Below are 22,902 nucleotides of genomic sequence, written 5' to 3' on the forward strand. Positions count from 1 at the left end.
GGGTTTGATGTTTACCACTGCATCCCTCCCTCAACTGTATACCTACTTCTCAGGCCAGATAGGTGGTGATATATCGGCAAGCCAGGCTATTACTCCTGGTGCATTTTTACCAGACAACAGTCTTCCAGATCACCAAAACCAGCCTTGGTCAAAACGCCGCAATGATAAGTGACCACTCAATGTGAAATTCATAGGGTATATCTCGGCTAAAAAAACACACAAAGGTACACGCAAGTATATAATGAAACAACAAGTGCCAAAACAAAACAAATTGTCAAAGTCAGGGTGGCAAACCTCGCCCTTGCGCCATCCTTGAACAGAGTCATAGACAAGAGACATACCGCTAGAAACAAGTCGGCAGTGCATGCCAAGACAAATTACTCGGGATGGTGAGAAAAGCCCAACGATCCGTGTGCTGCAGGCCCCCCAATCACCAACCAAAGGCAACAGAAACCTTCCATGTCATTTCAAATCCTCAGCTTGATTGTGCAAGTCTAGCCATCTTGGCCCCTTCGACTGCCAGCAGGTCAGCCTGCACATTGCCCTCAGTGGCTGCATGTCCCTTCACCCAAACAAACTCGGTCTTGACACCACGCTTCTCTCTCTGCTCTATGAGTCGCCTGATTGGTTGGATCAGGTCCTTGTTCATAACCTCCTTGCCAGCGCTCGTGGTCCAGTTCGAGGTCTGCCACTTCTTGTACCAGTCGCAGACGCAGCTGATGCTGTATTTTGAATCGGAAAATATTCGGACGCCCTCGTTCGCCCCAAGGGATTGGAGGGCACGCAGTATTGCCGTAAGTTCAGCACGTTGGTTTGTTTGGGGCCCATTATGAAGCTGTTCCGAGAGGTTTCTGTATTTTATATGCCTAGTTAGCGAGCCGCCTGTAGATAGAGAGCCAAAATAGTAGGACGTCTCCTCCACACACCTGGGATCTCCCACACCAAAGAACACCCCAATTCCAGCCGCCGAGTTCTTTTTGCCGTTCCCCATACTGCTGCCGTCTGTGTAGACTTCGGTCATACCATCGGGTGCTGTCTTGGCCTTCTTGGCAGGCGGCTCGTCAAAATCGTCCAGGTCGACTTCGCTGCTGTCCTCCTCTGCGCCTTCATCTCCGTCCTCGTCTTCTTCATCTTCCTCGTCTTCCTCTGCTTCCGACACCGGAGCAGTTGACTTTTGTGTCCTGGGTCCAAACACACGCATAAACTCTTCCGCCTCGGCCCTCGTCGAGAACTTTTTGTACTTGGGCCCCTTTACCCCCGTGTATGCCCTCTGCGCCTCGTTCCAGTCCGTGTATACGCCAGGACGGTTGCCGATCGCGACGGCATAGTACTTTTCCGACTTGTCCGAGTTGCCGCCTGGATTCTGGCCCGCTACAAATGCCTCTGCCTCAGCGAGGGTGAGGAAGCTTTTATCTATGAGCAGAGGGGTTATGTCAAGGTCAGAAAACTGGAAAACACTGGAAGAGGGGCCCGCAGGAACCCCAGCCTTGGAGCACCTACAGGAAGCCCCAGGATATCCCGATATCATCCTTTGACAGTCCGGCCAGTGAAGATATACACCTGGACTGTAACCCACCCGTACTGCATAGTATTTGGGCGCTTTCTTGTCCAGCTTCCGCTTCTTATTTTGGTCCATTTTGGGGGGCATTATGGCGGTTGTGTCAAAGTTTGGGTATGAGAGTACAATCGAGAGAGCGGGCGGGACGGGAAAATCAGCCAGGTCTTGTTGACGGATCGTCAAGTAATCGGATGCCGGTGCTTCGTCGCGAAAATTGTTGCTGCCGATCGGTTCAATATAGCGTCGACGGTCCCTATACGCCAAGTCGTTCCCTTGGACCAGAGTTCTGATGGATGCGGAGTGACGTCCCACGCCGCAAACAGGCGCGCATATACTGGCAGCAGATTGCAGGGCTGTGAGGGTTCGAGGTGTAACTAGAGGATATCGTGGCCGTAGAGCCAGCGTTGTTTGCAGTCAAAGGAATCCCATTGTTCCCGCACTCTGGTGGAAATCCGGCGCAACAAGGAACTCAGGGTCCTTCGTCTCAGTTAGAAGTCTTGATCGCCTACTGCCAGCGTCACAAATGTCGCGATTATTCAAATGAACAAAATAGCACGGTCTAGTAAAGACGGGTTGCGCAAACTAGATGATTCAATGGAGGGGCAAACGCGTGGTTGCACCGTCGGCGATAGAAGAGGAGAAAGCATGCAATGTAGGCCGGGCAAGCAGATCGTTTGGTTGCGACCTTTGAGCTCCACCCCGGCCCAGCCCGTGCTGAGGGGAAACCGAGAAAAAAAAAAAAAGCGATCTTGACCATCAGATTCTTGTCGAGGCTGACTCAGCACCCCCTTAAGAATTAGTCTACATGAACCGCAAGGTCTGCATATTTTGATACCGAAGGGGATACCCAGTGCGAGCCTGTTTTATAGCATTGATGTCTTGCGACCATCCATAAACGCATATACAATTCTGGAGACACTTAGATCAACGTGAGGTATGCAAGAGGAAGTAAGTAGGTAGGTAAGGTCATTGGTTCGCATAATCTCATTTGCAATAACTGGGTATCTAATAAATGCTGTAATGTTAACCCCGATGCCGCCTGACTCCGTAAAAATTCGATGCCATATCATTACCGTGATCTGCATCGGTATGTTTATCCGATGCTACAGTCCCTTTTTTTGTCTTTTGCTAGATTTGAGAAAGAATAGAATAAGAAAAGACTTGAAAGAGAAGAGATAAAAAAGAGATAAAAAAAAAAGATAAGAAACAAACTCAAAAGAGGACTACCTAAACCCTCTCTACCAGTGTCCTCCAAACGAAGAGAGTAAAAAGAGCTGGAACCAAGTAGAATATAGTTGCGCAACCACCCAGTGAGAGCGAGTTTGATCGGTTGTAGTAGACCAGCAGTGAAACCAATAATATACTCAAGCGTGGATTTCGGGTGATAGCGTCTCTGGCTCCAGGTCAGGAGACGGCGGCTCCCATTCCCAGCCCAGCAAGCTCCAGTTGAGTTCGCGGCGCCAAAAAAGACCGAGGCCATGACCACCGCCAAGTCTATCAGTGAGCCCAGGATACATGTTCTCATCTAAAATGCGATCCTCGGAACAGATTCCGCCCGTCAATGGCATTCGCTGGGCAAGAATGACTTTGCCCATGCGCGAGTGCAGGATCGACATGGAGCACATTACACACGGCTCGTGCGTCAAATAGAGCTCAAGGCCATGGCAGAGGTAACCTTCGGGCGATGGGTGATCATCATCGAAGACTTTACGTTCCTCGTCGAGCATAGGCTCGTCCTGGAACGGATCGAAATCCACAGATAGCGGTGCGTTCGAAAGCGAGGGACCCTGTCGATTCTCGGCACGTACCAGCTTGCGTGCCACCATGCTGATGGCTCGGAGTACAGCATGAGCCATAGGATTTCCAGTACAGCAGCCAGTCTCCTGTCCGTCTGGTTGGTGCGACCACCTAGCATCCCCCGCAAGGGCAACAAGCTTGGTCTCGCCGTTTTCCAAGCGCTGGATGATGCAAGCACCGACGGCTATGCCGAAACCAGCGGCAGCTGTTTTACTTGCCACCTTGTGAGCGAGGGCCATCCATACAGCGGCATCTGACGAAACCTCATCTGTTGCCCTGGCTACTATGCTAGGATGCGGACCGAGAGGGTTATTCTTGCGATATACTGTAGGCCAGAAATGATTGCACCAGAGAGCAGCTTGGACCTGGGATGTCGGAGGAAGTAGGGGGACGGGGATGCTAGCCATGAACACTTCCTCTTCTTCCATGCCCTCCATCTTGGCAAGCCGATCAAATATATCCTCGACATCGAAAAGAGACTCCACACCAAGCATGATGTAAACGTATGGAGCCTTCCCTGTGTGCATTTGTCGTGTCTGAACCGTCTCGTTCATGAACTGCGACTTGAGGTGTACAGGTAAGTCGCATGGCTTGGAGCATCGACGGAGGTGAGGCATGCCCTTAACAACATCCTCCGGTAGCACAGTATGCAACATGCTGTAGCATCAATGTCAAGTTAGTATAGAGAAGGATGGTATACTGCAATGAAGACGGAGAGTCGGGGCAGGGATGTACACGTACTTGACCACCGAGCTAGTAGCCCTGATGGGAGAGCGCGTTATGAGAGCCTGGCCGTATACATGGTCGTCTCGAATCTCCAGAGTGGTTTTAAGGGGTATGAGGACACCATGGTCGATTATAGGCGGCAGAAGATCCTGGACTAGCTGGTCCTTGGTCCGAATTACGTCGGATATATCCACATCATCCATTGTGAAGGTGCTCGGCGTCCCCACGGCCGAAGAGAGTGAAGTCGGCGGCACGTCGGCGGCGGCGGCTTGTTCTGAGAGTTGACGCAGGTAAATGGGCGTGAGAGTAGATGTTGAGTGCAGCAAATGCTGGGTTCGGGAACCAAGTGAATGCCGAACAAGTGAGTATCGAGCAGCTAACTCTCCACTGTGAGTTTACCAGGCATGGTTTGTGAATAGAAGTCTGAGCAAGGAAACCAATCTGGGGGAGACAAGATGGAAGGCAAAACAGAGAGTGATACTCGGCTCGGCTTTCTTGATGTCAACCAGGTGAGCTTGTTGAGAGCGGCAGGTGAGAAAGAAGGGCGGGTCGGAAGGTCCCCACGCTGTACTTTGGCGCAATAAAATTTGGGAAAATGGAAAGTACACCCCGCACTTTGTTTGTCGTGGCTGGGTGCAGAATTGTCCGTTATTGATCACAGACACCGGATCGTATGTATTATTTTTTTTCGGGTGCGGGAAGTAGGCGTAGTCACGAATCTCTAGAAGTTGGAGGTTGGATAAACATTCATCATCCAACGGGGTTGAGTGTGTGAGCTTCAGAATGATGTCAGCTTGTTGACGGACGCAAGAACTTTTTTTTCTTTTTCTTTTTACTATGGTAGTCTATCGCGTCCGCTAAAAATACCCCACTTTCTATAGTGGTCCCTGCATCTTGGAGGGGTATGCTTGGCTCACGGCTCACTTAATGCACCGCGTCAAACATGCGTTATCGGTCGGCTTATACAGTTTGTCAAATCTACAAACACTGTGCAATGCTACCTTCATGTTTGTTTCCATCTATGTTGCAAGGTAATTACAGTAGCAAGAGTAGGTAGGCGTGGGAGGTTACGAACCAATGCTGGGAGTACATCCCTACAGTAGGTACATACCTAGTACTGGTACATTTGTGTACCTTAGGCACCTATTTAAGGTGACTCAGCTTGGCAGATATCCTTACAACATCTCCAAATTGGTTTGCCCCGATTTACGACTTCGTCGTTTTTTGTGTGCGGCTCTATACTGGTTTTGTTGAGGCCGAGTGCAATGAAATGTCGAACATCCTTTCGCCTACGTTATTCGTATTTCCACATTTTCTTTTTGTCTGTTGAAAGTAACAGCCTAGCTGCCTAGCTGATTCGGATCGCAAGCCAGGGCGTTCTCGTGTTCTCGGAATTCCATAGTGAAATGCGCGTGAGTGAAAGCTGTAACGAGAAAAATACGATTATATATTTTGGGAGGGGAAAAAATGTTAAAACATAATGTGGTCATCACCTTTTCCACCACAGATTTTTCTGTCGCGAGCGATTTTTCCAACAATTCGGTATTTCTGTGCAACTGGCTAATGTAAGGTACGTCATCAATGTAAGCCATGGCCTATCAGATCTAGTAGTATGTCGGCACTGGTGCTTGCTGTAAAGGCTATACCAATCCCTCATAAGTTCCTACCAAGCTAGGTATTTCCCTGACGTGTGACAATTACCACGCAAAACTGGATCGACATGGAACAAATAGCAACATGATAACACCAAGGTGTGAGTGAGTGAAATTACCAAGAATGCTTGGTAAGATTGGACATTAGGACTTAACAAGCACTCTGCAGTGCAACCCCCACTAGACTAGTGTTCAACTCTGGGAGGAGTGGGGGATTGGTGAAGCACGGGTCCAATATCGGAGGGTTTGCTACCTTGGCTGCCGTTTGCGGATGCAGGCCAATGGAATCTGCACGTTCGCAGGCCTAACCATCTGCTTGGCATGTATCGAAATGGAGGCTAGAGCTAGCTCGTCTAACCACAGCCATCATCATGCCCGGCGGCAGGTAAAACCGGATCTCCGGTAAGAAGCGACACGTTGAGTGTAACTAGTGTGGTCAGGCTAGTGCGCCGCAGTGCAAATCGAGACTGTAAGTGGTCCGGACGCTTTGGCCGCTTGACAGGTCCGACAGCTCTGAGCAGCAAGCAGTTAATTACTTGAGCTATGACTGACAGCTTAAGCTGAGTTGCTGTGAATATGAGGCCTTTCTCGCACCGGCACGACCGGAGGAGGAACCGATGTTGCTTATCGTCCCTTCATCGCAGCAAACTGCTGTCTGTCATGGCTTGTTGTAATACGTGAGAGGCTCCTCTTGTTGTTTTATTTTTATTTGGGGTTTTGTTTTGTTTGTTTATTGTTCACTCTTTTTGTCATTCGATTATTGTTTCATGCATTCGTTACCTACCTTGCCTACTTGGGTACCCTCACATAGCAGGTAATTTTTAGCGTCCAGTCTTTTTGTTAGGGCTACTTTGTACTACCCAGGATGCGCACCTTCGTCCAGTCCCTGCTGACTTGATAAATTGTGTGCTGCTTTATTTCAAAAGTTCAAAACACTCACTCGTGCGAACCCCGAGTTTTCCTTACATATTTTCTTGTTCATCTTGCCTCTAACAGGTGCGACTCACAGCTCACGTTGTGGGCAGACTGTCAAAAGAGAGTTCGCCTAACTCGGGCGGCTCAGGATTGGCTCAATACATTTCAGTCAAGGTTTGACTGCTGCAAACCTTCGAAAATTACCAAACAATTAAAGACTAACGGCCGTCAAAGATTGCTCTTCTTGAATGAGCCCCCACTGCCCGCTTTTATTTTGGGGCCAAAAAAACGTTCTCCATCGACCGACATTATCATCGCGAGCCCAGAAAAAACATCCAAGTAAACTGCCGATTTTCGGACCCCGATTAATTATCCACCGACCGTCAGTGTTTTGTCAGAAATCGACAGAAACGAACGCCAAGAGCTCCAACTCCTTGTTGCACACTGTGTGCATTCTATTCTGGCCTCCGACCCTGCACGACACCCTGCGTGGCACACGACGCTTAAAATTCCGGGATTCTGCGCACACCTTTATGCCCCACTCGACCAGCATTCGTATCTCTGGTTGGTGTAAATTTCTGGGGTTACTCTCACACAAGTCAAGCGGCCCTGGACATCACTCCCCCCATCAGTTTTCTGGCTACCAATCGACGACTTGCCTCATCAACCATTTTTCTTTTCGACTTGTCCTTCAATGCCGTCAGCTACAACTGTCTTTCTGATCAAAGGTTATTAGCATTCTTATTTTTCTTTTTCGATTTTTTTTTATCTTCTATTTGTTTCGTGCACCGCTTATCGTCATATCATTGTTGCATCCGACTTGGGATTGGCTAATTGGTCTGGCCTGGTCTTTAATCTCAACTCCGTCTCCAACCCCTCTGCAAGTCATATCAGAGGGCAAAAGACTAAGGAAAAAAAAAAAAAAAAAAGGAAAAAAAAAAAACCGCCAAACCCAAAAGAAGACCCTGACCTGAACTTACCCTGAAGACGGATCACGCCAACCAGCTCTCCCACACCACTACCTCTAGAACAGCTTCACGTTTCTGTATGCATAACGAACAAGCTGACACCTTTTCCTCGAGCGATCAAGACGGGCGCAAACAGGCGCAACAGTCGTCGTTGGCTAAGCTTGCAATGAGCAAGAAAATCACGGCCACGCCCAATGTGATACCTCCCACTCCGCCTGCAACAGCGCCTGCCGTCGCGCCGCCACCACCACCAACTTCTGTCGCCCCTTCCGAGACAAATGGCGACGCCTTGAAACCTCCGTCGCCGAGCTCGACTTCTCCCCGCCCTGCGCAGAAGCCCGACAACTCGCACTTGCCACCTCCGGCCATCGCCCATGCGCTCAAGTCGATAAACGCCTTTGACCATGCCGCACTGCGCGACAAGCCAGTGCCCCAATATGACAGCCCTTATACCAGAAGCATCTCTTCAACGGCACCGGGCTCCCCGAGGATGTAGGTGCTCTCTTGTATAGACCTCACCCCTTTTTGCTCTAAATAAAACCTCGGTTGCTCGTCGTGCCGTTCCCGGCAGAATGGATCGCCTGCGCTTCGACCAGCAAAATTCTTGCTTCTCTGTGCCCTTGAATCTTTCACGTATACATGGTAGATCGCTGACGGCCGCATTGCGTCCTAGTCCTCCTGTTAGACAAAATTCTGGCAGCCACACACCTAGAGTTCGACCCCATGCTACGACTCTCAACATCCCTGGACTGACCAAATCCAAGGTCTCTCCGGACGGGAGGATCCCAGACCGAGATGTCGCCTCCAAGCTGCTGATTGTCATGGTGGGCCTTCCAGCTCGTGGAAAGTCCTACATTACGAAGAAGATTCAGCGCTACTTGAACTGGCAGCAGCACAACACTAGAATCTTCAACGTTGGTAGCAGGAGGCGAGTCGCCGCTGGGTTCTCTCCTCATGCTGAGCGACCTGTGTCACCCAAATCTGCGTCTGGCGAAAGGCTGCGGGCCGCTTCCATCTTGCTCAACGGTATTGAACAAAACGGAGATGCCACTGGAGAAACGAACGGGCATACAAGTGAAGCATCTCAGGATCGAGAGCCTCCATCATTTGATCTGAACACCTGGAAAGGTCGCCCGAAGTCGATCGCCGGCGTTGACGGCCCTGAGGCCTACATGGATCAATCCGCCAACTTCTTCGACCCAAAAAATACAACTGCTCGGGCACTGCGAGAGCAGGTTGCCATGGACACGTTGGACGAGGCCCTGGACTACTTACTGTTCCAAAACGGCTCGGTGGGTATACTTGATGCAACGAATAGCACCATCCATCGCCGCGAACTCATTGTCAAGCGAGTCAAAGCTAGAGAGCCCAAACTTGGCATACTCTTCATTGAAAGTATCTGTCATGACCAGACTGTAAGTTTTGCAGCAATCACGATCGCGCAATTCAATGCCTTCTCGAGACCACTGACGACGTTCATAGCTGCTCGAGGCCAACATGAGACTCAAACTGTCCGGTCCAGACTACCACGACAAAGATCCGATCAAGTCGCTAGAGGACTTCAAGGAGCGAGTCAGACAGTACGAGAGTGCTTACACTCCCCTGGGAGAGTGGGAAGAAAAGAATGATCTACAGTACATACAGGTAGGACCTTTTCCTCGCTTCAAGTTGGAATTTGGATAAACCAAGCTGACCTTGTCCAACAGATGATCGATGTTGGAAGGAAAGTCATTCATCATAGATTGCGAGGCTTCCTCAGTGGTGGTATTGCCAACTACCTCTTGACATTTAACCTCGCGCCGCGTCAAATATGGATTACCCGTCATGGGCACAGTGAGGATAACCAGCTCAAAAAGCTAGGCGGTGATTCTGAACTCACGGAACGTGGCCATTTCTACGCCATGGCCCTGCACAGCTTTATCACCCAAAAGCGCCAGGAGTGGCTTGTACAGCAGAAGGACAAGATTGCTCAGGCTTCATTTCCTCCACAGCCTGGTGATCATACTCCGCCCTATCCAGAACTTTTCCAAGAGCTCGACGACAAAAACTGCTGCGTTTGGACTTCGATGCTGAAGAGAAGCGTTCAAACTGCCGAATATTTTGAGGAAGATGAAGACTACGACGTGAAAAATTGGGAGCTTCTGAACGAGATGAATACGGGCACGTTCGAGGGCATGACGTACGAAGAGATTGCAGCCAAATACCCCGAGGAATACGAGAAGCGCCAGCGAGACAAACTCCACTACGTCTATCCAGGCGTGGGTGGCGAGGGATATCTACGGATCATAGGCCGGCTGCGCGACATGGTCCGGGAAATTGAACGGATCACAGAACATGTTTTGATCATTAGCCACCGCTCCGTCTGCCGGGTGCTGATGGCATACTTTATGGACTTGACACGCGATGATATCGCAGATTTAGACATGCCGCTGGGCATGCTCTACGCGATCGAGCCTAAGCCTTACGGGATCGAATTTCACGCGTACAAGTACGATGAGGCTAACGGGACGTTTAATGAGATTCATGACTACAAGCCACAGAGGACAACGGACCGCAACAACTAAGTTTTTTTTTTTTTTTTTCCTTTTTTTTTTGGCAATTGAAAGTAGCGAAACGCTGCTGTCTGCTCAAAACTACTCCCGGGAACTTGATTCTTTCGTTGCGTTTGGGGGGACGAACTTTGGATGACTGGAGGATTTGGTCTGTCTTCTTGACACTACTTTGCCCTATCCTTATCCATTCATAATTCTGTGTTATTATCATGGGTTGTTTTTCTGTTTTTGTTTGGGCGAGGTGTCATGGGAAGGGAAAACACGGCGGGAAAGGGTGCGCTTACCGGATTGTTGGTTTGAATGTGTTGTCGTTTCTCGGCATCTGGGCTCCTAAATGTGAGCGAAAATCGCTTTTCGTCATAGATACCCGCGTCTCGTTAAAGATAGGTACACAAATGGGACTGGCGTATACTGCCTATGTAGGAGCTTTTCTCGAATCATCAAGATGACTGTTTTGTGTTATGTTATTTTATACACAGTATGCGATTAGCGTGGTTGAAACTCGCCACCCGGATGTCTAGGAAATTATGTTATCTTTGTTGCTGCTGCCAGACTGATGGATGGCATGGCTTTCACAAAATATGGCAATCACATAGGATCGTCCTGATGCAGCTGTTTTCGAACAGCAGAAATACTTACCAGGGTGATTAGAGTACACATCCATAACAGCTCTATACCGAAATATCACAGGTCATAACTGCCCTGACAGTGTAACACGGGATACGATGAAACGAGATCCACCCGCAGCGGCATAGGAAAGCTACTTGCGAGTGTGATATCCATGCTGTCTGTTTGACAAATACTGCAAGGGGCAAAAGGCAACATGGCGCGCGCAGAAGTACTATTTTCGAAATTCAAGGCAGATGAAGCTAGACTCAGCCCCGATGGCAAGCACAAGGGTTGCATGGATGTCGATACTGTCACATGGGCGTTGATGAAAGACGAGAAATCGGCTTGCGTAGTTAGATATCTATTTAGAAGTGTAATATTATGACTGAAGAACAAAACTCTTGCATGAAGAAAAAAAGAAACCATCAAAGTACCAAATGGCATTCAAAGGGTAAGACAAATTATATTTATGTCATTATTTATTTTGCATAAGTAGCAATCTTTATATACGCCACTACAACCACCCCCTTCGTATTCTTACTTTTATTATATTCAATTTATTTCTTTTTTTTTTCATTCCATCATGATAAGTCGTAGCACAGTTCAAGCAATCGGCTTGGCCGAGGCGCTGACCTTGATGTCACGGCTGCTAAAGCCGACATCGAAGCCAAGCTCACCACCTGGAATGATCCAGTCCTGCAGCACAACATCCCAGTACGAAATGTCACGGCGCATCAGGTCGAAATCGACGGTCTTGGTCTCACCCACGGCCAGCTGGACGCGCTCGAAGCCGCGCAGCTGACGAGGGGGAGTTCCGGCGGGAGCACCCGGCATACGGACGTACAGCTGGGGCACGGCAGCACCGGCAACATCACCCGTGTTGCTAAGTGAGACCGAGACGCGGTAAACAGTGTCCCAGAGAGCTGGGTTGCCACCGGGGTGGGCCCCGGCGGTAGCGGCCGGGGCGCGGGCGGGAACCTCCTCGGCGACCTGGGAAACCTTGGCGTCGGCGAGCGCAAAGGTCGTGTAGCTCAGGCCAAAGCCGAACTCGTAGCGGACGGACTTGTTGTGGGCGTCAAAGTACTTGTAGTCGATCTCGAGCTTCTCGTCAAAGTAAGACTGCCAGTCCTCCTTGCCGTTGGTGGTGATGTTGGTGGTAGGAGGCGCGTTGTAGTCCTCTGGCTTGAGGGCGATGGTGTAAGGGAGCTTGCCAGAGGGGCTGACATCGCCCCAGAGCAGATCTACAAGGGAGTTGCCCGACTGCTCGCCAGGGTAGTGGGCGGCCAGGATGGCGGTAACGTTGGGATGGTCGGCCCAGGGAAGGTCGTTGACGCCCGAAGAGTGCGTGACGACGACGGTGTTGTTGCACTGCCCAGCTACGGACTCGACAACCTCGTTGCCCCTCCAGTTAACGTTGAGATCGTGACGGTCATCGGCCTCCTCAGCCCTGAAGGGTGTGTCACAGTTGGTTAGCCAACACTGCAATATACAGCATCGTGGAGGGTTCCGGGCATGCCCGAAGATACAACTTACCAAGTCTTGAGCATTACGATGCAGACATCGGGAAGCTTGGGCATCCACAATGAGCGAATGTCAGTGGTGGCAATTAGCGTGTTGCTGTGATGAGAAAGACATGGTTGTGAGCATAAAAAGGACTTCCAAAAGACATTGCAGAGGGCCATTAAAGAAACCTACTTCAACCAGGCTTGAACAATGCCGTTGTCCTGGGCCACGCGGTTCTTGATGGCATCAAGGGGAGTCACGATAGACGTCAGACGTCCAGTACCAGAGCCGCCACCGGCAGTCAGGGTACCGTACTCGTAGTTGGGCTGGTTGTAGTAGCCCTGTGTGGGGTCTCCGGCGTCATTGCCAAAGATGGCTACAGACTTGGCCGATTTGAGCGGTAGGGCCTTGTTGACATTCTTGAGGAGCACAGCAGCTGCTGCACCGTGCTCACGGATCAGCTTGGCGGTAGACTTCTCACGCACGTCCCGGCTAGCCTCTCCACCGACCAGCATGTCGACATTCTTGTTCCAATCTTTCTTGGGGAAGAGGGATTGCTCAATCAAGTGCGAGGATGAAGGGTCAACCAAGGGAAAATCCTTGTCTTGTCCGAGCCAGTAGTAGGGGGTCATGATGCGCGTGATCATATCGTCAAGTCTGCCCGTCTCGATGGTTCCGTTCTTGACTCCTTGGGTGATGTTGCCACCGAAGAATGAGCCCGAACCCTCACCAAAAGTGAAACCGTATTTTCCAAGGCCCCCAGGCTGCAGAGGGGGGGAAAAAGAAGAAAGAAAGAAATCAGTAAGTTTCGGTCGTGTACATGGATTTGCCATGGCCAGATATGGGGACCAGACTTACCATGTTCATGTCGAGACCTGCCTCAATGGATGCTACGCCAGAGTGAACTGCACCCCAGTCGGACATGAGGAAGCCCTCGAAACCAAGCTCCCCCTTGAGCAGGCCGTTGGTGGATTTGGAGTTCTGGCAGGCATAAGAGCCGTTCAGGCGCTGGTAAGAGCACATCATGGCCGCGACACCAGCCTTGACTGAGTTGGCAAAGGGGAACATGTAGACCTCGTGCATGGTGCGATCATCGATGTTTGCAGAGATAGCCTCAAAGTTGACGTCGGTCAATGTGCCGTTGGGGTTGAAAACGGGGTTTCTCATAATCTCCTGCTCGTTTCCGATCCAGTGCTTGGCAGTGGCTTGCACACCGGCGTCTTGGAGGCCACGGACCGAGTTCTCCATGCCAATGCCCGTGAGATATGGGTCGGATGAGAAGCCCTCCCAGTTTCTGCATTGCATGTGTTGTTAGTTGGGGCTGACCAATCAGTGAAGAGAGCTACTACTACTACTACTACTACTACTACTAATACTACTCACCGGCCTGCATAGGCTGAGCGACCCAAAGGTCCTGCAACGGGAGTCAGAGCAATGTGCGCGCCCTTGGCCTTGAATTCCTTGCCCATGGCCACACCCCGATCGTACATCATCTTCTTGTCCCAAGTGGCAGCGATGGAAACACCAGCGGAGAAGACACTGGCATAGTCGGCCATGCGGATGGCCAGGGGACCATCCTGGAGGCACAGACCATTGAAACCAAGGCGTGGAATACCAGCGATGTTGCCAACACAAGGTCCCGGGGAGCCGGTGACAAGAACAGCCTTCTCGTCAACGGTAAGCTGGGATACAAAGTCACGGGCCTTCTGGAGGGCGCTTTCCCAGCCACCAGCACCGGTGGTGTTGGCTGATGTAGAGGAGGGACAAGGTCAGTAGGGGGCGTTTTAGATTGGCGTCGTCTTGCCACTAATGAGAGACCTAGATAGAACTCACGTGCAGGATAGACGGCCTCCGAGTGTCCATATTGACCCAGGATCACGGTATCAGCAGGCTGTACCCAGGTGAACCTCCCCGACGTTGAGCTCTGGGCATCAGCACCGCCGAGGGCCACAAGTAGGGCCACAGCGGTGGGAAGAATTGAGGCGAAGAAGCTGGGGGCCATATTGAGCAAACAAATGACACCAACGAGGATGATTAGAGATTCGCGTGAGGACCAGAGAGAAGGAGATCGAGTCAACAAGGAGCGAGTCCCCTCCTCCTTATGTAGACAATTGCGGCGGCTGCTGCTTCTGCTTCTGCTTCTGCTTCTGCTGCTGCTGCTGCTGTCGGCATCACCCTTGCCGGGCAAAGCTGCGGGCTTTCCGTGGACATGGCGCTGGGTTCGTGTCATGTTTGCTGTGGTGCTGTCAGTCACCACGTGCGTGCGTTGTAGTTACGGAGTAGAGGCCGCAAATTGTCGGGGGCCTACCATGTGAGCGATGATCTGGGTAAGACTAGCCTGATCAAGTTCTGGAAGGCCTTTGTTTTTTTTTTTGCTTTCTTTTGTCTGCGCTGCTACGGTACGGTACCGAATCCAGGTTGCCATGCTCTCTCCGTCCACTTTGGGTGGGGATAGCACTGAGGAGGCCACTCATAATCCCTGTTCAACTGTCCATCACGATCCTGCTTTGCCATACTGGATTGCGGGTACAATTTGGGGATGCGGAGATTTCTGAAAAGGCGGAGGAGAAACGTACGGTTTGTTTGGCCCAGCAGAGGCGTCATGCGGAGTAAGTGGATAGCGAACCTGGAGCATCTTCATTACAACATACGTAATTTGTAATTACCTTGCACCAAGTTTTGGGGTTTTTCTTTAGTAAACGTGGATGTGAAAATTTTGCATGTTACTATGTTGGATCATCCTCCGAAATTGCAGTTTCCCGACATATTATTATCTTTGGAAATTGACGGGGGAAAAAAAAAGAAAGAAAAAAAAAAGCACCAAGCGTATGTGCCTACCTTACCTTGGTACCTACCAGGCAGGTAGGTGCGTGTTCACCCACGGTATCTGGGGTGACTACGCGGTACTATGTAGGTAGCTACCTACCATATGTGATAAATAGGTAGGTAGGTAGGTACCTAGGTAGGTAAGTAGTCGAATTAGAAATCCAAACGACAGGTATGCACATCTACCCGCCCGACCCAGCGGAGTGAATACTGGGGCTCAATAAACCCTGCTATCCGATGTTTTGCCGGTATGCTTGGATGAGCAAGGCTTTTTTTTGCAAGGGAGCAAGTTTGTCTCCATATAACTAACTAGCTTCCTCCACACTTACAAATAGTAGGTTTTTTTGATTTCTTAATTCCCCGCAACTCCCCGCAATTTTCATCTCGTCTCGCGCGCATCGCTAATCTTTTTGTTTTTTTTTCGGTCAGCGTCTCTATATCCTACTATGGGAATTTTATTTTCTTTCCCTTCCTGGTTTACCGAATATCTGCCAAAACCGTCTTGGGTTCTTTCCAGTCACCACATCGTCATGCAACTTCTCCGCCCCCTCTGCTACCCCTACCCCGCTAGATCTTCGCGTGACCTGCAGAGTTCAATTAGTCGGCCCTATTTCCTCTTCATCGCCTCCCCGTTGACGTCTTTCCTATGTCTCCAAGACTCGATCCAAAGTCCCGAGGAAGCTTGGCCTTGTAAACAAGCGTAGCAAAGGTAGATGAACCGAAAGGAATCTCCAAGTAGTGTGTCTTGGCCGACCTCATTCAACATCATCATAATTCTCTCGGTACTCTGATGTTGGTTTTCCCACTTTGTCACTTTTTTCTTCCATACTTTCCTCGGAATTTTGGTACATAATAGAACGTCGTTGCCATGGTCGATCAGCGCTCACCGCAAGAAAACGGGGACGGACTTGCATCGGAGACATTGCTGCTAAACACCTGTGGGGAGGAGGATCCAAACGAAGGAGAGAAAAAAGAAATACAGTTCCGACAGCCCTTCCTGCATGCGCATATGCAGCATCCGCTCATGCCCGGCTGATGTCCGGCAGAAGGCCGGGAAAAATTTTAACCCTCGTGAGTTGCGCGATATTCGGCATCGTGTTGCGAGTGAAGTGCGTCTCGTGCTGTGTCCTAAAACGATTGTCTACCTTTTTTTCTTGTCCTTCTTCTCTTTCAAAGCCCGGATAACTTAGCCACTCGAGTTCTATACCTTACCCATGGGCTATTGATCAACGTTACGACTATTCACCCAGCGTAGAAAAGGTTCTCTTGTCACGTCCATTCCACATTGGATCCAAAAGATCACAACGTGAAATATAAGCCCCCTCCCAAGTTTTATTGACTCGTACTACGAACTTTCAGGTGCGACTTCTTCCCTAGGCCAAAACCCAGTAAGTATGGATGTTACAGGACATGGTTATAATAGTGTTGATGAACTCAAAATGGTTAAAATCCTCGGATATGGAGCTCCCTTCTTTTAGATCCCAAGTCAAGCCGACCCGCGTCATGAATATAGCTGCCTGAAGTAGGTATGCTCGCAGAAAATACCAGGACTTATTATCGCTATCACTGCCCGTCTTACGATTTGGCCAAACTTTAATTTTTTCTTTTATCTAGTGTCTCTTTCGCTCTGCTCTTCTCTTAACATGCCTCAACTGAAAGAGGTTCAAAATCAGTGTCAGACTCAAAAGATATATAGCCTCCCGCTGCAGTCCTTGTGCGCCTTGACCCCCAAGAGAAAAAAAAGTTTTTAAATACAAGGATAAATGACGAAATGACGAAAATCAGACTCTCTCTAAATACACCATTTTTTCCCCAGCTTGAACAGTTTAAACTGGGCTCTAGTTCCTTTTCGACAGCATATTCAAAGCACTGCCCGCCAGGATGAACCCAGCCTGGTCCTTGCTGACGGCATGCTTCACTGGAATCATCACCTCACTTCCATCGCCCTTTCTAACCCTCAACTGCACTTCTCCCTGCCCGCCATTCTTCAGCATGTCGTACAGACCCACGGTCTCAACCTCGTCTCCTGCTTCAATCTTGTCATAGTCGAGCTCTTCCACAAAAGTCAAGGGGACGACACCCTGCTTCTTGAGGTTCGTCTCGTGGATGCGAGCAAATGACTTGGTCACAATGGCCCGGCAGCCAAGATATCTTGGCTGCAGAGCAGCGTGCTCGCGCGCACTACCCTCGCCGTAGTTATGCTCCGCGACCACAATCCACTCCCGCCCGGCTGCCCGCCAACGCGCTGCAAGGTCCGGAATCGTGTGCTTGCTGCCGTCCAGGTCGTAAGCCGCGTTGACCTCACCCGTTGCTGCATTTATGGCTGTGTTGAGAGTGTTGGTGCTGATGTTGGGCAGGTGACCCTTGTACTTGAGCCAAGGTCCAGCCGCGGATATCGTGTCCGTTGTGCACTTGCCCGTGACCTTGACCAGAACCCTAAGCCCCTTAAGGTCGTGGTCCGGAAAGGAATCGAAAGGCTCCAGGAGGGCGAGGCGCTCCGAAGTTGGCGAAATCTTGACGTCGACCTCCGGGTTGGGTTGCTGGCAAAGCGGTAGAAGTTCCTCGACGCCAGAGTCGAAGGGTGCTGCGGGGCCCTCGAGTCCTTGCGGGGGAGGAAATTTGAAGTCCTTCCCGTCTGGGGTCTTGAGGCTGTCTGTGACAGGGTTGAAGGTCGTCGACCCTGCAAAAGCCATAGCTGTCACGATTTCGGGAGAGGCGAGGAAGTTCATTGTTCCTGGGTTGCCGTCATTCCTGCCGCGGAAGTTGCGGTTGTATGATGTGAGGATGGCATTCGGCTGTCCTTTGGGGATGTCGTCCTGCCTTTTCCACTGGCCGATACATGGGCCACATGCATTCGACAGGACGATTCCGCCAGCATCAGTAAAAGTCTCTAGGGTCCCATCGCGCTCCAGCGTGGAGCGGATCTGCTCACTGCCTGGTGTGATATAGAAGTCTGCTGCTGGCTTGAGGCCAGCTTCACCAGCTGCCTTGAGCATGCTCTCTACGCGCGTCATGTCCTCATATGAGCTGTTAGTACAGCTACCTATCAATCCAGCAGATAATGTCTCTGGCCAGCCCTCCGCCTTGATCGTCTCCTTGAACTTTGAAAGGGGTGTCGAGAGATCAGGCGTGAAGGGCCCGTTGATATGCGGCTCCAGAGTCGAGAGATCGATGCTGACCTGTTGGTCAAACTCGGCGCCCTTGTCTGCCTCAAATCTAAAGTACTGATCGTCACTAGCGCCCACACCAGGATACGTCTGTAGCGTCGAGGCAGCATTCGCCGCCGCCTCCCTCCTTGTAGATTTGAGATAGCGAGCAGAGGCCTGCGTGTATGGGAATATGGAAGTCGTCGCGCCGACCTCAGCACCCATGTTCGTCACAGTCGCCATGCCAGTAGCGCTGAGCGTGTCGACTCCTGGGCCCGAGTACTCGATGATGTAGCCAGTACCTCCCCGGACGGTAAGCTGACCTGCAAGGTTGAGGATGATGTCCTTGGGAGATGCCCACTCGCCCAACTTTCCCGTAAGGTGGACGTTAAGTATCTTCGGTGCCTTGAGCTCCCATGGCGCTCCGACAAGGGCCTCGACGGCATCAGCACCGCCAACACCGATCGCGATGGTGCACAGGCCACCGGCGTTCGGGGTGTGACTGTCGGTACCAAGCATCATCATGCCGGGGATCGCGTAGTTCTCAAGCACGGTCTGGTGGATGATGCCCGCTCCTGGTGGCCAAAAGTCCAAGCCGTACTTCCTGGCGGCAGACTCTAAAAAGTCAAAGACTTCCTTGTTCATGTTGATTCCCGATGACAAGTCCTCGGCCGCACCCTTTTCGCCAACAATCAGGTGGTCACAGTGGATGCTCGCCGGAATGGCTGTCTGCGGAAGATTGCAGGACATGAACTGCAGCAGGGCCATCTGCGCAGAAGCGTCCTGCATGTTCACCCGATCGGGCTTCAGCTGCAGGTTTGCATTGCCGCGGATGTCGGTACCGTTCTTGGTGCCGGTCAGGAGCGACGCCTCAACATCGTCCAGATGACTGTATAGGATCTTTTCGGCCAGCGTAAGCCGCTGCTTGCCCAGAACCTTGCGCACAAGCCTATAGTTCGAGTAGAGCTTTTCGTAAATGGGCGGGAGCGGAGGGCCTGTGGTGTAGAGTCGACGGCCAGCGCAGGAGCGAAGTGCTTGAGCCTGCGGTATTCTCTGTTATCGAGGTGAACCAGTTAGCCAGGGCATGTATGTACATTGATAGGTATGTACGTGGCCGTCTGCATCTAGGTGCCGAAGGGGCGTGCCTGCGGGCTGCGTAACGTCGTTAAGCCGATATAGATCTTGCTTGCTTGGAAACCTACCAGGAGGATGCCGCCAGAGCGGCTTGAAAGCCCAATTGGCCGCATGATCGCTGGTAGGACTGCGATGTTGTCACCGCGAGCCTAGTGAGTACGGAGGGGTGGGTAGGGACCTGGTTATGGGGAGTGCTAGAGATACTCCGTGTACGGCAACCGGCCTTCCAGAAATTTTGAATTAGCCATGGGGGGAATCCGGGGTCCAAGGTACATGTGGGGCATGTGGTTGCAAATAGTGACCAATCAGGTACGCCTGATTTAACAACTTAGCACTATGTGCGCAAGCAATACAAGGCCGATGTCGGTATGTCAATTGTAATAAGTGCAAAATAAGTTCGATACGATGTGTAACAAAGAAGTGGTATTCTATAACCTGCGTCTTTGTTGTCTCCACCGCAATTGCCTGGCCCAAAATCTTCCAGTCAAAGCAGAGCCATGTACCGTTTATTAATTAATCAACAGAACCCCAAACTCCTCAACACCAAACAAGCAAACCAGATTCTGAAATTTCGTAACAAAGCAGTGTTTGTTTGTTTCCTCCTCGATGCAGCCCATTCCATTAGAAAGACCTGTATTCGTCACAGCTCATAGTTGTAGCCCTAGTAGTGTCATCAAGATCGGCTCGTTTGTCTATATCCTCTCATTGTCGTTCCTTCGGCCTACAATCATCAAAACAACGATTGGCCCTAATTGAGCTTCATCCTTTTGGCATCTCCAGGCGTTCCATTGCCATTCGTGGTCCCATTGGGCACATCCGCTAGTGGTGGTCTTTTCATCATGGTGGGCGGCCTGTACTGATTCCTATTCGAGAGCGGACTTGCAGCACCACCGGGAGCTCCAATGCGTCGGGACTGGTCAAACTGAGGGTTGAGAATGCTTCCACGTTGCTGTGATGGTTGCGGCTTCTGTTGCTGGGGTTGTACGCCATTCCCAGTATTATTAGAAGGGTTATCATTAACAGGCCCTCCGTTATCTTGGGCAGCTTTACCCGGAACGTGCTGGCCTGTTCTTGACACTGGCCTCGACGACGAGTGATCGATGCCGGGCGTCTTGCGAATCGAGGGACTTTCTGCTTTTGGGTTGAACAAGACCGCAGGTGTCGCCGTACCTGGTGGTGGTGCGATGGGGGCATCGTCCGGGACCCTCGCAACCGCACGCGCTGAGAAGAAAGCCACAGGTTCTGCACCGTTTGGAGCATTTGGGGGCCCATTGTTCGGCTGCGGTGGTGTGTTTTGCTGCTGACCGTTACCCAGTGGCCGCTGCTGTTGGCCCGTACTGCTGCTGGTGTTATTATTGTTCTGAGGCGGCGGAGGTGGTCGGCCCTGGTTTGATATTTGTGGCGGAGGACGAATTCCATGGTTGTTCTGTTGATTGTTCATATAACTGTTCTGAGGGCCTGATCTCTTGATTTGGTGGTTGGGAGTTTGAGGTTGAGGGCGTCCTGTCGGACCATTCGTCGAGTTTATCCGTGAGGGTGGTTGTACTGGCCGCTGTTGGTTTGACTGATTGCCTGACGGAGCCCCTAGGCCCCTATTCGTGGTGCTCGCCGCGTTGTTGCCGCTACTACCTGATGTATGGGAATTCTCAGGAAGAACGACCTCATCCGGATGGCTGTCTGCATCTACAACGCAAAAGTCGGCTTCGTCGAATTCTGCAAGATGATTAGTTCCTGCCCAATGTGAACATACTGAGAAACTGCCGGATAACTTACCCCCGAGCAAATCATCAAAAGAATCTGCTTCTTGTCTACTGTCAGTACACGTTCCTTTGAAAAAAGAAGAATGCAACTACTAACCTGGCAAAGGTGGTAAAGGAGGATGTGGCGGCGCTGAAACACTATTTGAAGGCTCCGGCTTGACTGGCGGTAGCCTAGGCTCTGCCGCAACCTCTTTCTTGGCAAAGTCCGCGTGCCGGTGCAGGTTCAACTCGTCGAATTTGGTCGGCTCGACCTTGAGTTTGGTCACCTTGGCCAGGTATGCCTTGTCGTAGACGCAGTTGCCCAGAACATTGCCAAAGTTCCTGAGCGCCCTCTTCAGGGCATCTGTCGTCCCCTCCTTTTTTGCCTTCTCGAAAGCCATGGCCTTGCCCTTGCAGTTCTCAATGTGCCCATATCCGATATCCTCATGAAATGTTCCATCCCGCAAAGTCACACGCACGACGACGTGCAGTCCCAGCGAAATCTTGAGAGTCTGTGGATGCTCGTCCACAAAGTCGACCTGGATGTTCTGGATCGATGACGACCACCCGTTGAAGCCAAAGACCTCGTTGGCAAGCCCAATGACCTTCTCGGCAGCGACGTAGTGAACCTTTTGCCCCGAGGGACCTGCACGAGCTGACAAGTACTCTGGTCCTAACTGTCTTTCAAGTCGGGTTTGTAGCGTTGCAATTTCTTGGGCGGTGTACTCGGAGATACGGGGCTTTACATCCTCGAACGGGTTCGAGATGCGACTGTGTTGGTCGCCAGGACTGAGTTAAAGAGTCATGCACGTTAATAAGAGCTCCTGTCCCACGTGTGGAATGGGATCAAAAAGTCTAACACGGCAACTTACGCAGGCATTGTGGGAGGGCGAGCGAAAACGACGTCAGCTATTTGCACATGAGAAGCGGATAACAATAGTTCGGCTAACGATGGTTATTCGAGATGGATTATTATAAAACTCGGTAGAAACTTTTTTTTTTTTTTTACAGCTGGCCGCGACTTGAATACCAGTCAGACTGTTGGGTAACTCGGATGGGGGGATACGTAGGTACGCAGAGCTGTGGTGATGATCGATGATGAGCACGTCTGCCTTGACGCGACGTGACGGTCGAAAACCCCGTTGATTGTAAGGCAGAAGTCGCGTCAACCACGCACCGCCACGTGACGTAAACCATTTCAACCCCACCAATTTAAACACCTGACAACGAGACCCCGCAGGCCCTGTCACCTGGGACAAGGTTTGGCCGGATTGTTTGTGTCTGGGTTATGTAACTCCTTACTAAGTCATGTTTGCGAAGAACGCAGTGAAATTCGGGTGCTCAATTCACGAAACTCCTTGCCGCCAGCTTGGACGGATATAGTAACCGACATCAACAAGTAATAAGATAAGCCTGGCCACTCAGAGCCATGCCGATAAGCTGATATAACCAGCAAGCAATGGCATTGCAACATTGATCGGATAACGCTACTTATTCCGCTTATTGCGCAAATGAGTGTGGGCACCCTAAGTTGGTCACGACAACTACAATCGTCTGAATATCACTCGTCTAGAGCGCCTTGCGTGCAGTCTTGATTCTCTCGTTTCTCATTTCGACCCTTCTTACTCGTGCCTTCGGGTTTCATGGACTGGGACCTTGGACGTTTTCAGTCATTATAGCGACACCATAGCAAGCACTGGTTGACTGCATAGTAAAGGCTACTGCTACATTCCCTTACCCAGTTGCTGCGCTGCATCCAATAGATTGCACGCAAGCC

The 22,902-nt window shown here is 50.9% G+C and overlaps 6 protein-coding genes across 6 annotated transcripts; 1 reads left to right on the forward strand and 5 right to left on the reverse strand.

The window, feature by feature from the left end:
• Nucleotides 1-156: 156 nt before the first annotated feature.
• Nucleotides 157-2,203, reverse strand: PgNI_00222 (uncharacterized protein). Its single transcript, XM_031120304.1, has 2 exons — nt 927-2,203; nt 157-851 (listed from the first exon to the last, which is right to left on the reverse strand). The coding sequence occupies exons 1-2, from the start codon at nt 1,646-1,648 to the stop codon at nt 476-478; spliced, it is 1,098 nt and encodes a 365-aa protein (XP_030986593.1). The 5' UTR covers nt 1,649-2,203; the 3' UTR covers nt 157-475.
• A 383-nt stretch (nt 2,204-2,586) lies between these two features.
• Nucleotides 2,587-4,487, reverse strand: PgNI_00223 (uncharacterized protein; the record flags this gene model as incomplete). The annotated part of the gene is made up of 3 exons (XM_031120305.1): nt 2,587-4,012; nt 4,097-4,355; nt 4,463-4,487. 3 exons carry the CDS (start codon nt 4,485-4,487, stop codon nt 2,923-2,925), a joined length of 1,374 nt encoding a protein of 457 aa, XP_030986592.1. The 3' UTR covers nt 2,587-2,922.
• A 3,072-nt stretch (nt 4,488-7,559) lies between these two features.
• On the forward strand, nt 7,560-10,233 carry PgNI_00224 (uncharacterized protein). The gene is made up of 4 exons (XM_031120306.1): nt 7,560-8,108; nt 8,290-9,031; nt 9,099-9,260; nt 9,323-10,233. Exons 1-4 carry the CDS (start codon nt 7,696-7,698, stop codon nt 10,178-10,180), a joined length of 2,175 nt encoding a protein of 724 aa, XP_030986591.1. The 5' UTR covers nt 7,560-7,695; the 3' UTR covers nt 10,181-10,233.
• A 1,071-nt stretch (nt 10,234-11,304) lies between these two features.
• On the reverse strand, nt 11,305-14,804 carry PgNI_00225 (uncharacterized protein). Its single transcript, XM_031120307.1, has 7 exons — nt 14,589-14,804; nt 14,114-14,515; nt 13,664-14,027; nt 13,139-13,574; nt 12,473-13,044; nt 12,311-12,394; nt 11,305-12,224 (listed from the first exon to the last, which is right to left on the reverse strand). Exons 2-7 carry the CDS (start codon nt 14,508-14,510, stop codon nt 11,381-11,383), a joined length of 2,697 nt encoding a protein of 898 aa, XP_030986590.1. The 5' UTR covers nt 14,511-14,515; nt 14,589-14,804; the 3' UTR covers nt 11,305-11,380.
• Nucleotides 14,805-16,719: 1,915 nt separating this feature from the next.
• Nucleotides 16,720-19,702, reverse strand: PgNI_00226 (uncharacterized protein). Its single transcript, XM_031120308.1, has 2 exons — nt 19,455-19,702; nt 16,720-19,305 (listed from the first exon to the last, which is right to left on the reverse strand). Exons 1-2 carry the CDS (start codon nt 19,497-19,499, stop codon nt 16,945-16,947), a joined length of 2,406 nt encoding a protein of 801 aa, XP_030986589.1. The 5' UTR covers nt 19,500-19,702; the 3' UTR covers nt 16,720-16,944.
• Nucleotides 19,703-19,749: 47 nt separating this feature from the next.
• Nucleotides 19,750-22,210, reverse strand: PgNI_00227 (uncharacterized protein). The gene is made up of 4 exons (XM_031120309.1): nt 21,998-22,210; nt 21,244-21,914; nt 21,160-21,183; nt 19,750-21,099 (listed from the first exon to the last, which is right to left on the reverse strand). The coding sequence occupies exons 1-4, from the start codon at nt 22,003-22,005 to the stop codon at nt 20,135-20,137; spliced, it is 1,668 nt and encodes a 555-aa protein (XP_030986588.1). The 5' UTR covers nt 22,006-22,210; the 3' UTR covers nt 19,750-20,134.
• Between the last annotated feature and the right edge of the window lie 692 nt (nt 22,211-22,902).

This window comes from Pyricularia grisea, assembly GCF_004355905.1.
Source record: "Pyricularia grisea strain NI907 chromosome Unknown Pyricularia_grisea_NI907_Scaffold_1, whole genome shotgun sequence".
Classification (NCBI taxonomy): Eukaryota; Fungi; Ascomycota; class Sordariomycetes; order Magnaporthales; family Pyriculariaceae; genus Pyricularia; species Pyricularia grisea.

What these genes read in the sequence shown, in the direction of transcription:
- PgNI_00222 (XM_031120304.1), bottom strand. Translation starts at nt 1,648, where the DNA reads ATGCCCCCCAAAATGGACCAAAATAAGAAGCGGAAGCTGGACAAGAAA. An exon ending in TTTGGTGTGGGAGATCCCAG is followed by an intron (nt 852 to 926) that starts GTGTGTGGAGGA and finishes TATAAAATACAG; the next exon opens with AAACCTCTCGGAACAGCTTC.
- PgNI_00224 (XM_031120306.1), top strand. Translation starts at nt 7,696, where the DNA reads ATGCATAACGAACAAGCTGACACCTTTTCCTCGAGCGATCAAGACGGG. An exon ending in GCACCGGGCTCCCCGAGGAT is followed by an intron (nt 8,109 to 8,289) that starts GTAGGTGCTCTC and finishes ATTGCGTCCTAG; the next exon opens with TCCTCCTGTTAGACAAAATT. An exon ending in GTATCTGTCATGACCAGACT is followed by an intron (nt 9,032 to 9,098) that starts GTAAGTTTTGCA and finishes CGACGTTCATAG; the next exon opens with CTGCTCGAGGCCAACATGAG.
- PgNI_00225 (XM_031120307.1), bottom strand. Translation starts at nt 14,510, where the DNA reads ATGACACGAACCCAGCGCCATGTCCACGGAAAGCCCGCAGCTTTGCCC. An exon ending in CGCTCAGCCTATGCAGGCCG is followed by an intron (nt 13,575 to 13,663) that starts GTGAGTAGTATT and finishes CATGCAATGCAG; the next exon opens with AAACTGGGAGGGCTTCTCAT. An exon ending in CAGGTCTCGACATGAACATG is followed by an intron (nt 13,045 to 13,138) that starts GTAAGTCTGGTC and finishes CCCCCTCTGCAG; the next exon opens with CCTGGGGGCCTTGGAAAATA.
- PgNI_00226 (XM_031120308.1), bottom strand. Translation starts at nt 19,499, where the DNA reads ATGCGGCCAATTGGGCTTTCAAGCCGCTCTGGCGGCATCCTCCTG. An exon ending in GCTCTGGCGGCATCCTCCTG is followed by an intron (nt 19,306 to 19,454) that starts GTAGGTTTCCAA and finishes CCTCGATAACAG; the next exon opens with AGAATACCGCAGGCTCAAGC.
- PgNI_00227 (XM_031120309.1), bottom strand. An exon ending in TCCTTTACCACCTTTGCCAG is followed by an intron (nt 21,184 to 21,243) that starts GTTAGTAGTTGC and finishes GACAAGAAGCAG; the next exon opens with ATTCTTTTGATGATTTGCTC. An exon ending in TTTTGATGATTTGCTCGGGG is followed by an intron (nt 21,100 to 21,159) that starts GTAAGTTATCCG and finishes ATCATCTTGCAG; the next exon opens with AATTCGACGAAGCCGACTTT.